General features: G+C 57.4%; 1 protein-coding gene and 1 long non-coding RNA gene across 2 annotated transcripts in view; one reads left to right on the forward strand and one right to left on the reverse strand.

Annotated features, from left to right (window-relative positions):
- Positions 1-15,857, reverse strand: part of DPYSL5 (dihydropyrimidinase like 5) — a 64,637-nt gene continuing 48,780 nt past the window's right edge. Inside the window, exons 8-13 of the mRNA XM_036335118.1 lie at positions 14,879-15,035; positions 13,436-13,577; positions 11,643-11,785; positions 5,436-5,643; positions 4,213-4,381; positions 1-2,908 (exon numbers count right to left, since the gene is read on the reverse strand). Of these exons, the coding sequence (XP_036191011.1) occupies positions 2,823-2,908; positions 4,213-4,381; positions 5,436-5,643; positions 11,643-11,785; positions 13,436-13,577; positions 14,879-15,035 (905 nt within the window). The 3' untranslated portion in view covers positions 1-2,822. The remainder of the gene's footprint in view (positions 2,909-4,212; positions 4,382-5,435; positions 5,644-11,642; positions 11,786-13,435; positions 13,578-14,878; positions 15,036-15,857) is intronic.
- On the forward strand, positions 2,547-10,960 carry LOC118669197. Its single transcript, XR_004971911.1, has 3 exons — positions 2,547-2,666; positions 5,454-5,716; positions 10,260-10,960. It is a non-coding gene; the product is annotated as an uncharacterized LOC118669197 (long non-coding RNA).

A 15,857-nucleotide genomic window follows, 5' to 3' on the forward strand; every position in this document is an offset into this window, starting at 1 on the left:
GAAGTAGCTACAGTTTAATACAAACCTGCACCAGAACACAATGTGTCGGGCTGTCTTGTTTTTGCCTCCAATGGGTGGTCAAAGCACAGGACCATGTGTTGCTTTGGGGTTGACACAATCTTAGCACCATGACTTTTACAGAGGAGTGGGGGAGTCAGTCACCTGGGTGCTGGGGTGCCGGAGGCTCCATCCCAACCCCGGGCTGTGCCTGCCGCCTGGGCAGCTGGAGGGGGTTTGGGTTTCTGTGTGGTTCTGTGGTTTCTGGGTCGGTATTGGAAAAGCCCTCATGACGGCATTGGCTTGACAGAGACCTACTGCGGACTCCTAGCACTACACACTCACACACACGCACACACAGTAGCACAATTGTCTGTAACTTAACCCCGCAAACCTAGAGAGCAGCTACGGCAAGAACAACAGTATTTATTCAGCAAGTACAAGACCAGTTTGAGAGCTGCATTCAGTGCAACCAGGAGCCAGTGGGGTTGGTGACGGAGCCGGCTGGAGCCCTGCACAGGGGCAAGGAGCGGGCGGTGGGGGCTGACCATTGATTTGGTTCCTTGAACCTCCTTCTGATTTCCATCTAGAAGCTCCTGGGCAAGGGTGGGGGTCTCTGTAAGGATCAGGGTGGATGAAGCGGAAGGCCTATGGTGGACCATGTGAAGACGTGGCCTCCCAGAGCCCCGGGCCATGCACCGCTCAGGCGGAGGCACTCAGAGAAGGTAAAGCTTTCCTAGCCGGAGCAGGGATCCTCTGCCCATGGGCCGCCACCCCTGCTTGGCTCTTTGGCATCTGCCCAAGGTCCAAGACCCAGCAAAGGCTGAAGAGATAAAGACGAAGTGCACTGTACCAAGGGGTCAGTGCCATGGCTCCCCAGGCCCAGAGCCCTCCCTACTCCTGTGCCCATGGCTGCCTCCCTCCACCAGTGTCTTTGCTGCCTCTGTTCCCTGGGTTACGGTCTCTGTCCGATCAGCCCCTGAGTGAGGAAGATGAGCATGGAGGGACAAATGGAGATGTGGAGACAGCTCAAACCACATGGCCAAACCCCGACCTGTAAGGAGTCCTGGCTCATCCGGGGAATATGCATCAGTTTGTTTATGACAAAAACCTACCGACCTGTGCAAAACAAAGCAAAATGCCTACCAGCGAGTCTTCTGACTGGTTAGACTCTGAGGGATCTACAAGGGACCTCACCCCACTCTTCCTTTCCACAGCTGGGGGAGACAGCCAAGCCCTTAAGGGCAGTCATGGACACGTCTGGGGTCAGAAGGCCTCAACTTTCTGGGCCTCATCTTTGAAATGGGGAGAGTCATACATGCTCTGTGGTGAGAAGCATTTGAGAGCTTGTATATGGAAGTGCTTTGAAACATGAACAGCACGATGTACGGGGTGTGACCGCTCGCCCGAGTCCAGGAGCCACGCGCAGCCTGGGGCGCTCAAACTGAAGGTGCAACATGAAATCACTTCCCGGAGGGGAGGACAAGGCTTCACAAGGGCAGGCAGCTGGGAGATCACCAGCCTCAGGGGTTTCCATGGAAACCTCCTGGAGCTTCGCAGGCAGGGAGGGCCCCACTGGGTATGGGAGACGATGGAGGCCACAGCAGGTGAGGGCACGGTGCCGTCCACGGGGGACTAGAGCACAAGCAATGCAGGCTCTACAGCCAGGTTCTGCTGGCCTGGCCTCCTTCCCTGCACCTCGCCACCCACGCCCTCGTCCTGCTCCCCCCCTCTTAGCAGACATCAGGCCTCTTGCCAATCACACAGGAGGAGCAGCCAGGCCTTGTACAGCAGGCGGTTTACAGGAAGCTGGGTGTTTGAGAGACGGGAAAGGCCTTCTTGTTCCCCAGAGGTCTCCAGGGTCAGCATCCTGGACATCCTCTCAGAATGTAGGGAACTAGACCAGGCGGGGAGGCGATGGGAACAGGGCCTGGGATGGGGCCTGTGCAGCCTGGAGGACTCCATGGGGGGAGAGGGTCTGTAAGTCTAGCACCCTCCTCCCCCTCCATGCCCTGGGCTGTCTGGTTGGTGTCGAGTGCAGCATCTCCTAAGGTCCACATCTACCCCTGTTTCTATGCTATGCTATGACACAAAGCACCGTTATTTTTCACAGGATGCACGAACAAGTCAAACCAAACCACTGCGCAAACCAAACGTGCAAAACAAAATCATGTACACGCGCCTGGCACCAGGCTTGCGCCCCGCCCAGCTAGCCCTTCTGGGCATGACTCCCAGAGGGCGGGGTGGGGAGAGGAAGCTGGTTAAGGGTACAGAGTGTCCCAACAACACCCACACCCAGGGTGTCCCAACCGCATCCACACAGGGCCGGAGCTGAGTCAGGAGAAACGGGACATTCTGTGCACAGCTGGGCAGCTAACACCCGTCTAACTTGAGAAAGGTGACCACGGGGCCTAAGGGGATGGGGAAGGGAGTCCCTTTAAACACATCTGCTAAAGTGCTCCGGACGACTGGCGGGTCAGCCAGGGGCAGGGCACTAGAGCCTGGGCTTTCCTGAAGCCAGCACGCGGAGGTGTGAGGGGAGGGGCTGGCCAGGCTCTGCGGTGGGCTGTGCATAGTGTGGGCTTCCTGGGCCCCACAGGCCAGGGCAGGAAAAGACTGCAGCAGGAGGGACACATCTCAAAGGGCCTGCTGGGTCGGCTCGAAGCACAGTGAGTCACGTGCCAGACATGGGGAGGGCTCCGGGTCCGGCGGCCCCTCAGGTGGTGAGCTGCCCAGCCCAGCCTCTCCTGCCCTCGCAGCGGTGCGGGAGGGTGTGCGGGCTGGTGGCAGCGGTGCGTCCTCACTTGGGGGGCTGGGCGGTGCCTTTACCAAATGCCGCTCGACCTGCCTCCGGGGGGAGCGAGGATCCGGGCAGAAGCCCGCTTTGGAACATGGTCGTCGATCTGAGAGCCTGCAGGGAAGGAAGCAGAGGCGAGGGGCCGCTCTTGTCTGGGCCCGTAAAAGCCCGGCCGCCCCTCCCGATGGAGGCTGTTAGGCCCTCCGGGCGCATGGTCTACCTGAATCCTCACAACTCCATCCCGTCTTACAGACGTGGACACGGGCTCAGGGAAGTTAGTCACTCGCTCTCTGTTACACAGGGTGTAAGCGGCAGAGCCTGGGTTCGAACCAGGTCTTCCTCATTCAGAATCTCCATGATTAACTGCCCTGCTATGCCACCTTCGCTGCTCCTCAGCCTGACAGAGGGTCTCTTTCGGGGAGCTCGGACTATGGATTGGCCCGTTAACGAGTGAGAGAGAAAAAAGGGAAAAACAAAGTACCACGCCCTGAAGGTCTCCCCATTTTGAAATACCAAGACTTAGAACAGGAGGCCTGGTGCCCCAGGGGGCAGTGGGACAGTCTTCGGCTGTCTGATGAGAACAGGTTCGGCTGGGGGCAGCGGGAAGGTGGAAGGCTGCTCAATGTTGGCTGAGTCTGAGGGTTCTGCCCAGTGTTGGCTCTGCCCCAAGGTGTGGGTGGGAGCAGATGATGCCAAAGGCCAGTGGGGCCCATGGCTCTGGGGCCATCCCCAGGCAGCCATGGGAATCCACACCTCTGGATTGGCAAGGTTGGGTGCCCATGGACACTCCATCCCACGGATTGCTTTCTGACTCTTTGCACACGTGTCCTGTCCCTGGTGGGAGTGGCAGTGGCCCTCAGGCTTAGGGAGCAGTTACCTTGGTAATGAGAGGAAGGGGAGTGGTGGAGAGGACACTTCCCCATAGGCTACCAGTCCTCAAACAGGAACCACGTGACTTCTGCCTGGAGCTGCCCCCAGCACACAGCTGGGCACGGGGGTCCCTCTGGTTTAGCCCTCTGCCTCTCAGGTTAGGGGGGTCTGTGTGCAGGGCCCCCCCAGCAAAAGCCACGCCCTGTGAGGAGGGATCTTGCTCCTCTCGCTGTTCCGGGCCCAGCACAGCACCTGCAGAGCGGATGCTAGGTCTGCACGGGGCTAGTCCTGAAGGCTGCTCAGGAAGGTTCTTCGCAGTGCTGTCGGCAAAGCTGCCTGCAGGACTGGCACCGTGCCCCTCTGCTTGCTCTCCATTGACGGCTGCCACTTACGCGGCAGTGGACCCAGCGCTCATCACTGGACATGCCATAGGGGAGGGAGGGAAGATGAGGGGAAAAGCAGCACACATCCCACCTGCCCCTCGGCCTCCTCCCACCACCCATTGTGGTGGAGACGCAGGTGCCAGTCCAAGTGGCCCTTGCTCTTACCAGAGAGGCTGAAGCTGGATTCGTGAAGGTCCCTCATGCCCCCGTGTCGGGTAACGGGCCGGGTAGGAGTGTCTGCGAGCGGCGTTCCCATCTCTTTTTTCCCAGGATGCACAACGACAGCGACATCCCCCAGGTAGGGAGTGCGGTCCACTCCCTTAACCTTCAAGGTCTAGTGAAGGGAGGAGGAGGAGACGGGAAAAGACACCGTCAGAGCCCAGACACCACCCCCAGAGCCTCCCCGATGGGGGCCGGGCCTCCAGAGGCTGCCGTTCTGCTCAGGACCCAAATGGCTGCCACAGAGGCTTGCGTTGCCTTGAGCACAAGGGGTGGAGACGTATTTTCTTGTGCCTTCTCAATAGTGCATGTGTGTGCACCCGTGCACATGTGTGTGTACATGCATGTGTGCGTGTGTAGAGGAGACGCCCACTGGCTCGCCCTCAGTATTGGTGGTATCTTTTCCCAGGAAGCAGGTCAACTTGAGATAATTAACCTTGAAGAGCGCCCCTCCCCAGGAGCAGTGGCATTCCCCTCGCTTGCCGGGTTACCAAGAGGTCAGGAACTTCTCCAGGCCTGGCCTGGCCACTTAAGTGTTGGGGGGCCCAGACCCAGCAAAGCCCACCCAGCCTACTGCAATCACAAGGGGAGCGGAGGTGTCCGAGAAAGAGCAGCTCCCGGCCCTCGCTGGTTTGGCTCAGTGGATAGAGCATTGGCCTGCGGACTGAAGGGTCCCGGGTTCGATTCCAGTCAAGGGCACATGCCTGGGTTGCGGGCTCGATCCCCAGTGGGGGGCGTACAGGAGGCAGCGGATCAATGATTCTCTCTCAGCATTGATGTTTCCTATCTCTCCCTCTCCTTTCCTCTCTGAAATCAATGAAAGTATATTTAAAAAAGAAAAAAAGAAAGAAAGAGCAGCTCCAGGCCAAGACAGGGAACCCTTCCCTGAAGGACAGCAAGAACCCTCCCAGGACCAGTGGTCGGCTCAGCCGCGAGCAGCTCACAGTGCTCCCTCAGCTCCCGGGGCATGGGGGGCCCTTCCAATACATTCTACCCCGCTACAGGTGCTTCTTCCCTGCGGTTCTGGTTCCCAAAGTGACCACTCCCGGCGACAGGACTCGGCGGGAAAATAGAGTGAGAACACCTTGAGATTTAAAACCATCACATGAGATGCCCCTAACGGGCCTTCAGCCTCTTCCCACGCATCTTCCTCCCCATCCCCCTCTTACCTTTTCTCTCTGGACCAGCTTCTTGTAGACAGTGTCTGGGAAGGACCTCAGGGGACAGAACTTGCCGGTGCCCTCAGCGCACATGAAGACACCGTTCTCATACACCACCCGCCCCCGGCTGATGGTGACCAGCGGCACGCCATGGCAGCGCATGTTCTCGTACAGGTTGAAGTCTCCTCCCTGCACCTGGGTGCTGGCCGAGATGGTCCTGGCGGGGAAGAAGTGGTGGAAGAGGGAGCTCTGAGGAGAGGCAAAGACGCCACAGCTCAACGGGAACGGAGGTGCTCAGAGGGAAGGGGTGATGGCCAGAGGGAAGGGGTGATGTTCAGAGGGAAGGGGTGATGGTCAGAGGGAAGGGGTGAGGCTCAGAGGGAAGGGGTGAGGCTCAGAGGGAAGGGGTGATGGTCAGAGGGAAGGGAAGATGCTCAGAGGGAAGGGGTGATGGTCAGAGGGAAGGGGTGGTGCTCAGAGGGAAGGGGTGAGGCTCAGAGGGAAGGGGTGATGGTCAGAGGGTGATGGGAAGATGCTCAGAGGGAAGGGGTGATGGTCAGAGGGTGATGGGAAGATGCTCAGAGGGAAGGGGTGATGGTCAGAGGGAAGGGGTGATGGTCAGAGGGAAGGGGTGATGGTCAGAGGGAAGGGGTGAGGCTCAGAGGGAAGGGGTGAGGCTCAGAGGGAAGGGGTGATGGTCAGAGGGAAGGGGTGATGTTCAGAGGGAAGGGGTGATGCTCAGAGGGAAGGGGTGAGGCTCAGAGGGAAGGGGTGATGGTCAGAGGGAAGGGGTGATGCTCAGAGGGAAGGGGTGAGGCTCAGAGGGAAGGGGTGATGGTCAGAGGGAAGGGATGATGGTCAGAGGGAAGGGGTGATGGTCAGAGGGAAGGGGTGATGGTCAGAGGGAAGGGGTGGTGCTCAGAGGGAAGGGATGAGGCTCAGAGGGAAGGGGTGAGGCTCAGAGGGAAGGGGTGAGGCTCAGAGGGAAGGGGTGATGGTCAGAGGGTGATGGGAAGATGCTCAGAGGGAAGGGGTGATGCTCAGAGGGAAGGGGTGATGCTCAGAGGGAAGGGGTGATGCTCAGAGGGAAGGGGTGAGGCTCAGAGGGAAGGGGTGATGGTCAGAGGGAAGGGGTGGTGCTCAGAGGGAAGGGGCGATGGTCAGAGGGAAGGGGCGATGGTCAGAGGGAAGGGGTGATGGTCAGAGGGAAGGGAAGATGCTCAGAGGGAAGGGGTGATGGTCAGAGGGAAGGGGTGGTGCTCAGAGGGAAGGGGTGATGCTCAGAGGGAAGGGGTGATGGTCAGAGGGTGATGGGAAGATGCTCAGAGGGAAGGGGTGATGGTCAGAGGGAAGGGGTGATGCTCAGAGGGAAGGGGTGAGGCTCAGAGGGAAGGGGTGGTGCTCAGAGGGAAGGGGCGATGGTCAGAGGGAAGGGGCGATGGTCAGAGGGAAGGGGTGATGGTCAGAGGGAAGGGAAGATGCTCAGAGGGAAGGGGTGATGGTCAGAGGGAAGGGGTGGTGCTCAGAGGGAAGGGGTGATGCTCAGAGGGAAGGGGTGATGGTCAGAGGGTGATGGGAAGATGCTCAGAGGGAAGGGGTGATGGTCAGAGGGTGATGGGAAGATGCTCAGAGGGAAGGGGTGATGGTCAGAGGGAAGGGGTGATGGTCAGAGGGAAGGGGTGATGGTCAGAGGGAAGGGGTGAGGCTCAGAGGGAAGGGGTGAGGCTCAGAGGGAAGGGGTGATGGTCAGAGGGAAGGGGTGATGTTCAGAGGGAAGGGGTGATGCTCAGAGGGAAGGGGTGAGGCTCAGAGGGAAGGGGTGATGGTCAGAGGGAAGGGGTGATGCTCAGAGGGAAGGGGTGAGGCTCAGAGGGAAGGGGTGATGGTCAGAGGGAAGGGATGATGGTCAGAGGGAAGGGGTGATGGTCAGAGGGAAGGGGTGATGGTCAGAGGGAAGGGGTGGTGCTCAGAGGGAAGGGATGAGGCTCAGAGGGAAGGGGTGAGGCTCAGAGGGAAGGGGTGATGCTCAGAGGGAAGGGGTGATGGTCAGAGGGTGATGGGAAGATGCTCAGAGGGAAGGGGTGATGCTCAGAGGGAAGGGGTGATGCTCAGAGGGAAGGGGTGATGCTCAGAGGGAAGGGGTGAGGCTCAGAGGGAAGGGGTGATGGTCAGAGGGAAGGGGTGGTGCTCAGAGGGAAGGGGCGATGGTCAGAGGGAAGGGGCGATGGTCAGAGGGAAGGGGTGATGGTCAGAGGGAAGGGAAGATGCTCAGAGGGAAGGGGTGATGGTCAGAGGGAAGGGGTGGTGCTCAGAGGGAAGGGGTGATGCTCAGAGGGAAGGGGTGATGGTCAGAGGGTGATGGGAAGATGCTCAGAGGGAAGGGGTGATGGTCAGAGGGAAGGGGTGATGCTCAGAGGGAAGGGGTGAGGCTCAGAGGGAAGGGGTGGTGCTCAGAGGGAAGGGGCGATGGTCAGAGGGAAGGGGCGATGGTCAGAGGGAAGGGGTGATGGTCAGAGGGAAGGGAAGATGCTCAGAGGGAAGGGGTGATGGTCAGAGGGAAGGGGTGGTGCTCAGAGGGAAGGGGTGATGCTCAGAGGGAAGGGGTGATGGTCAGAGGGTGATGGGAAGATGCTCAGAGGGAAGGGGTGATGGTCAGAGGGAAGGGGTGATGCTCAGAGGGAAGGGGTGAGGCTCAGAGGGAAGGGGTGATGGTCAGAGGGAAGGGGTGATGGTCAGAGGGAAGGGATGATGGTCAGAGGGAAGGGGTGATGCTCAGAGGGAAGGGGTGATGCTCAGAGGGAAGGGGTGAGGCTCAGAGGGAAGGGGTGATGGTCAGAGGGAAGGGGTGGTGCTCAGAGGGAAGGGGTGAGGCTCAGAGGGAAGGGGTGAGGCTCAGAGGGAAGGGGTGAGGCTCAGAGGGAAGGGGTGATGGTCAGAGGGTGATGGGAAGATGCTCAGAGGGAAGGGGTGATGCTCAGAGGGAAGGGGTGATGGTCAGAGGGAAGGGGTGATGGTCAGAGGGAAGGGAAGATGCTCAGAGGGAAGGGGTGATGGTCAGAGGGAAGGGGTGGTGCTCAGAGGGAAGGGGTGAGGCTCAGAGGGAAGGGGTGATGGTCAGAGGGTGATGGGAAGATGCTCAGAGGGAAGGGGTGATGGTCAGAGGGTGATGGGAAGATGCTCAGAGGGAAGGGGTGGTGCTCAGAGGGAAGGGGTGAGGCTCAGAGGGAAGGGGTGAGGCTCAGAGGGAAGGGGTGAGGCTCAGAGGGAAGGGGTGATGGTCAGAGGGTGATGGGAAGATGCTCAGAGGGAAGGGGTGATGCTCAGAGGGAAGGGGTGATGCTCAGAGGGAAGGGGCGATGGTCAGAGGGAAGGGGCGATGGTCAGAGGGAAGGGGTGATGGTCAGAGGGAAGGGAAGATGCTCAGAGGGAAGGGGTGATGCTCAGAGGGAAGGGGTGGTGCTCAGAGGGAAGGGGTGAGGCTCAGAGGGAAGGGGTGATGGTCAGAGGGAGATCGGAAGATGCTCAGAGGGAAGGGGTGATGGTCAGAGGGAAGGGGTGATGCTCAGAGGGAAGGGGTGAGGCTCAGAGGGAAGGGGTGGTGCTCAGAGGGAAGGGGCGATGGTCAGAGGGAAGGGGCGATGGTCAGAGGGAAGGGGTGATGGTCAGAGGGAAGGGAAGATGCTCAGAGGGAAGGGGTGATGGTCAGAGGGAAGGGGTGGTGCTCAGAGGGAAGGGGTGAGGCTCAGAGGGAAGGGGTGATGGTCAGAGGGTGATGGGAAGATGCTCAGAGGGAAGGGGTGATGGTCAGAGGGAAGGGGTGATGCTCAGAGGGAAGGGGTGAGGCTCAGAGGGAAGGGGTGATGGTCAGAGGGAAGGGGTGATGGTCAGAGGGAAGGGATGATGGTCAGAGGGAAGGGGTGATGCTCAGAGGGAAGGGGTGATGCTCAGAGGGAAGGGGTGAGGCTCAGAGGGAAGGGGTGATGGTCAGAGGGAAGGGGTGGTGCTCAGAGGGAAGGGGTGAGGCTCAGAGGGAAGGGGTGATGGTCAGAGGGAAGGGGTGGTGCTCAGAGGGAAGGGGTGAGGCTCAGAGGGAAGGGGTGAGGCTCAGAGGGAAGGGGTGAGGCTCAGAGGGAAGGGGTGATGGTCAGAGGGTGATGGGAAGATGCTCAGAGGGAAGGGGTGATGCTCAGAGGGAAGGGGTGATGCTCAGAGGGAAGGGGTGATGCTCAGAGGGAAGGGGTGAGGCTCAGAGGGAAGGGGTGATGGTCAGAGGGAAGGGGTGATGTTCAGAGGGAAGGGGTGATGCTCAGAGGGAAGGGGTGAGGCTCAGAGGGAAGGGGTGATGGTCAGAGGGAAGGGGTGATGCTCAGAGGGAAGGGGTGATGCTCAGAGGGAAGGGGTGATGCTCAGAGGGAAGGGGTGAGGCTCAGAGGGAAGGGGTGATGGTCAGAGGGAAGGGGTGGTGCTCAGAGGGAAGGGGTGAGGCTCAGAGGGAAGGGGTGAGGCTCAGAGGGAAGGGGTGATGGTCAGAGGGTGATGGGAAGATGCTCAGAGGAAGGGGTGATGCTCAGAGGGAAGGGGTGATGCTCAGAGGGAAGGGGTGAGGCTCAGAGGGAAGGGGTGATGCTCAGAGGGAAGGGGTGATGGTCAGAGGGTGATGGGAAGATATCCCCAAAGGCTGGTGGTTATGGGTTGAATTGGGTCCCCTGAATTTATATGTTGAAGTCCTAACACCCAGTACCTCAGAATGTAGCTGTATTTCGCCTTTAAACATCTAATTAAAATGAGGTCATATGGGTAGGCCCTAGTCCAACATGACTGGTATCCTTATAGGAAAAGAAAATTGAGACACCAGGAGGACACACAGAGGAAACCCCACGTGAGGAGGGAGAAGACGGCCACCTGCAAGCCAAGGAGGGAGGCCGCAGGATGCATCCACCCTGCCGACACCTCCATCTGACTTCTAGCTCCCAGAACCGTGAGGAAACAGATTTCTGCCGTGTGAGCCCCCAAGCTGCGGTATGTTTTAAAGCAGCCCTCGCACCCTCGCACACGGGGCTAAACTCTAGGGTCTTTCCACCAACAGCTGACCCATCACAGGGACAGGGACCAGCCCCTGGCTTCAGGATGCAGAACAGGGCTTCTCGAGGCCCTGACAGAGAGCACAGTATGGGGGCCCTGTGTGGGCTTTCTTTCGTTTTCAGCTTCCCGCACATTTCTGTCTACCCTGTCCACTGCCAGCTTGTGCACCTAGAAAAGCGCCCGCCAAACAGCAGCACTTAATAAATTCAGGGGTGGGCAAGGGTGGGCAATAATAGAACACAGAGTTCTATTATTATTAACTAATTAATTATTGCATTACTTACTATTATTAACCTACTTTTGCCACCCCTGTATTTGATGACTGAATGAAATGTAATATTAAAAACGCGGCCATGCCGAAACCGGTTTGGCTCAGTGGATAGAGCGTCGGCTTGCGGACTGAAAGGTCCCAGGTTTGATTCCGGTCAAGGGCATGTACCTGGGTTGCGGGCACATCCCCAGTGGGAGATGTGCAGGAGGCAGCTGATCGATGTTTCTCTCTCATCCATGTTTCTAACTCTCTCTCTCCCTTCTTCTCTGTAAAAAATCAATAAAATATATTTTAAAAAAAATATTAAAAATGCGATTCCCAGCTGCCCAAATCTTCAAGTGAGAACGATGCCCTACACCCTGCTGGCCACTCCTGGCACGCTTCATTCACTCATTCAACGTGCGCTCCCTAACGCCCCGCTGCTAGCGCCGGGCGCTCAGGGAACCGCCCGCAGCGAGAGGCGCAGAGGATGGAGGAGCCAGGGACGGGGTGCGAGGCCGTCTGACTGGTCACCCACGTCCTAGCTACAGGGTGTGGGGGTCCCTCTACACTCTGGTCCATGGGGAAGGAAATAAGAACCCCAGGCTTGAGTGCTTCTCGGGGCTGTGAGTCAAATCAAATGAGATAACGATGGGCAGCCGCTTGGAAACACTGTCAGGCAGAGCTGGTCACTGCTGTGCTCCCAGGGCCGGACCCGGGGAGGCCCTCAAATAGTCATTACGTTGAACACGCCTCAGGTCGCACTCCTCTGTGCTAGGAGTGCGGAGAGGCTATGCTTTGGGAATTCTGTAACGCAAGCTGCTTAAGCCCCCAGGCCCCCAGCCCCCCAGAACCCCCGCCCGGGAGGCGGGCAGCGGGTTTACTTTGTGGCCTCCGGGTCCCACACCACCACGTCGGCGTCGGCTCCCGGGATGATGCGGCCCTTGCGGGGATACAGGTTGAGGATCTTCGCCGCGTTGGAGCTGGTGACGGCCACAAAGCGGTTCTCATCCATCTTTCCTCCGACCTGGAACGTTGCAGAATGTCACATCGACCCGGCCTGGGCGCGCCTCCCACCCCAGGCACCCCTGGCGCTGGCCTGTGGCCTCCGAGTCGGTCAGAACAGTGGTGCTGAGGCGGACGACACCACGGGCACCACTGCAGGTGACCAACCGCTCGGCTGGGTGCCAGGCACTCGCTCACTTCTCTCTCCTTCATCCAGCATCAGTGAGTGGGCCCTTGGTCCAAGCGGCTGCCTCCCTGGTGGAAATCTACCCGCTGACTGTAAACCCAGCTCTGCTCGGGCGCCCACGAGGGACGAGTCAGGAGCCTCCCTCATCCACAGAGGGTCATGCATTCTGGGCTCCGGAAAAGCATCTTTTTACCCCACCTACCCACCCAGGACAGCGCCGTGGACTCTCTTCAGAGGAGATTCCCGAGCCACCGCCTGGGTCCTCCCTGAGCTGGTGCTTAGTCTTGAGAACGCCAGACCTCCTGGGCCTCAGCCTCTCCTGCAGCTAGTCCCGTGATGGCGAGCCTATGACACGTGTGTCAGAGGTGACACGCGAACTCATTTTTTTGGTTGATTTTTCTTTGTTAAATGGCATTTAAATATATAAAATAAATATCAAAAATAGAAGTCTTTGTTTTACTATGGTTGCAAATATCAAAAAAATTTCTATATGTGACACGACACCAGAGTTAAGTTAGGGTTTTTTAAAATGCTGACACGCCGAGCTCAAAAGGTTCACCATCGCCGAAACTGGTTTGGCTCAGTGGATAGAGCGTTGGCCTACAGACTGAAAAGGTCCCAGGTTCGATTCCGGTCAAGGGCATGTACGTGGGTTGCGGGCACATCCCCAGTAGGAGATGTGCAAGAGGCAGCTGATCGATGTTTCTCTCTCATCGATGTTTCTGATTCTCTGTCTCTCTCCCTTCCTCTCTGTAAAAAATCAATAAAATATATTAAAAAAAAAAAAGGTTCGCCATCACTGATTCTAGTCTGTGATAGGGCAAGACCAATAACACACATTCTTCACGGGCAGATCCGCTAGGTGGTATTCTAACAAGTCCCAGTCCCTCTCTTCATGGAAAAGTAACTGAACAAAATATACCAAGAGCTTTAACATGCTCACATCCCTTGGCCCAGAAATCCTCTTCTAGGGAATCACTAGCAATGCGGACACACACTCATGAACAAGGGGTCTCTGCAGCCCCATTTTTCAGTGCAAGAACCAGAAACAGCCGAAAGTTTCAAACATCAAGAAAGGATGAGCTGAAGTATGGCACTTCCACTGGAGAAAACATTTACCCATGAAAAAAGATGTTTTTAAAGAACTTTTACGGATATAGGGAGACACTCAAGATATGTTCTATGAAAAACAAGGAATGAATCCAGTTATTAAAATAATGTACAGTACACCATAGAACTAGGAGGAAACATGCTAAAATATTAAGTTTAATTTCTCGGTGTAGAATTATGGGAGATGTTTTTTTCTAATACTCTTCTGTATTTTTCAAATTTCTATACTAGGCTACCACCTTTCTGATCAGGAAAAAAAAAAAAAGGTCTGTTTGGTTCTGTTTTTGAGTGGAGCAGGAGCTGTGGTTGATCCGGCCCTCCTCAGGGTGGAACTCCTACTTAGACCAGAGTGGGGAAGGGCCCCCAAGAACCTACCACGCCTCTCTCCCAGATGACGCTCATGCGGTCCTGCACGCCGCTCACTCCATGCGGGATCTTGGTGAAGTCCTCCTTGCCCATAGCCTTCTGCTTTGTGGTGAAAGGCCGGTGGTCTGATGCCACAATGTTCAGAGTATCACTGGGCAGAGAGAAAGACGTGACCAATAAAGGGAAGGAGGCCAGGGTCCCAGAGGGTGGTGACAGGTGCAGGGAAAAGCGTTGCTTAAGAACCAGGCAAAGCTGCTTCCGGTCTCAGCTCTGCTACTTAGTAGCTGTCTGACCTCTGACGAGAGTTACTTAAACTGTGAGAACCTCAGTTTACTCATCTGCAGAATGGGAATAGGTGCTGAGTGTGGCAGACCATCACGGTCACAGGAGACATCGAGAGTCTCTGGGGTGCTGACTTTTAAGAGTTAAGATAGTGGGAAGAGAAAAATTACACGTAAGCGTTTAGCTGAAGTAGAGGGTGGAGGTAGTTTTACTACCATGGCACCATATGCAAACCCCCTCTCATCTCCTTCCTCAACCCCCACCAGTCCCTGCTGGCCACAGCGTGTGCTTGGTAAAGCACACAAGTTCAACATCCAGCCTCACAAAGAACTCGAGCTATAGCCTTCCCTGGATGTGGGGCTCTGATGGCCCAGAGGGGAGAGGAGGGACAAGACAGAAGATCAGGTTGTCTTAATAAGCCAGCAATGGCAGGCAAGTCAACTGGTCACAGTCACTGCCATCCATGGCCATCTCCTCCTGAGCCAGCTAAGAACCCAGGGCAGAGACGACAGCGAGAGAGTACATATGGTGGCAAGCTGTCATCCTGAGGGAGGCAGCTAGCTGGCCCTTGTTCAGAGATCTCTGCAGGCCTCAGAGATGGTGAGGGCAGAGGAGAGAGAATGCCTATGTCACCCAGGCCAGGGCAACCTCAGGAGAAACATCCTAGGCGGGCAGGGAGGGGCCTGAATGGAGCATGGGGGTCACGTGGGAGAGGGGACAACTGCCGGGACCACACACTGGGGACCCGAGAGCCTCATTTTACTTGTGGGAGACACCACAGCTTTGTGCACGTGGACCCTCTAAGATGCCCGCTTAAGAAGGGGATTCTGGGGTCAGAGAAAAGTTATTTTTCTGTGAGGAGGCATATGCTTAAGGCTCTCAGCCGTCCCGGGTCGGGTGCATAGAGGGTTTTCTCCTCTGGGGTCTGGGGGGCTCATCAGTCACAGCTCTTGCCAAATGACTGATACCCTCAGCCAGATCCACAGGGAGATGGATGACTTAGCTCTGGAGAAGGTCACAAAAGCAAAACCATCCTTTGAGCACAATGAAATCAAACTAGTTCAGGCATGGGGCCACTACGCCATCACCTTAAGGACCTACAGATTCCTGGAATGGCACCGAGTCAAAGACATGAGATGGGGCTGCGAGGGTCCGGCTAACAGGTCTTACTTGGCCAGCAGGCTCATGAGGTAGGTGGAGGTGTTGGTGTCTAGCCTCAGGGGAGGCACTGTGACGTAGGCGGCAGCATGGGACCAGTCCTGGTGGTAGTAGTGCAGGCCTGTCAGCGTGGCATGCGCGGTGGTGGTCTCGGCCAGCACCACCCTCCCTGGAAGAAGGAGAAGGGCCAAGCCATAACCAGGAAGCCAGTGAGCCTGAGCGATCATTCGTCTGGGCCTCTCATTTGACAGGTGATGGAGGTGAAGTCAGAGAGGAAGGGACTTGCCTAAGCTCACTCGATATTTGAGAGCACAGCTGGGTTCAAGGCCAGAGTGCTCCCAATCCCCACGCTGGCTGCGGGCAAGGGGAACAGAAGGGCAAAGTCACAGGGCAGGGGGCGGGGGGGGGGAGCACTGATGGCGCATCAAGGAGCACATGTTGGCTGGAGCACGGGTGCTACAGGGTGCTGACGGGAGGATGAAGGGCTGTGAATGCCACGCTAAGGGGCAGTCCAGACTTTTTTGCCCTTGTTCCTGATTTATACCCCGTTTCCAGGACCTCGCTGGCACCCCGAGCCTGCGGGCAAGGGGAACAGAAGGGCAAAGTCACAGGGCAGGGGGCGGGGGGGGGGGGGGGCAGCACTGATGGCGCATGAAGGAGCACACGTTGGCTGGAGCACGGGTGCTACAGGGTGCTGACGGGAGGATGAAGGGCTGTGAATGCCACGCTAAGGGGCAGTCCAGACTTTTTTGCCCTTGTTCCTGATTTATACCCCGTTTCCAGGACCTCGCTGGCACCCCGAGCCTGGCGGGCACTATAAGCAAGTACAGAGTCTTCAGGTGTTGCCAGTTGCTCAGCAACAGGCGTCACAACAGGTGCCCAGGGCTCATTCACAGGTTCCAGGTGGCCACAGGGGAAGTTGGGCCCCCCACACTGTTACTTCTCTAAGGACACCCCAGGCATCCCCTGAAATGCCCATTGGAACTGGTCC

The sequence above is a fragment of the Myotis myotis genome, unplaced genomic scaffold (assembly GCF_014108235.1).
Source record: "Myotis myotis isolate mMyoMyo1 unplaced genomic scaffold, mMyoMyo1.p scaffold_m19_p_14, whole genome shotgun sequence".
Taxonomy (NCBI): Eukaryota; Metazoa; Chordata; class Mammalia; order Chiroptera; family Vespertilionidae; genus Myotis; species Myotis myotis.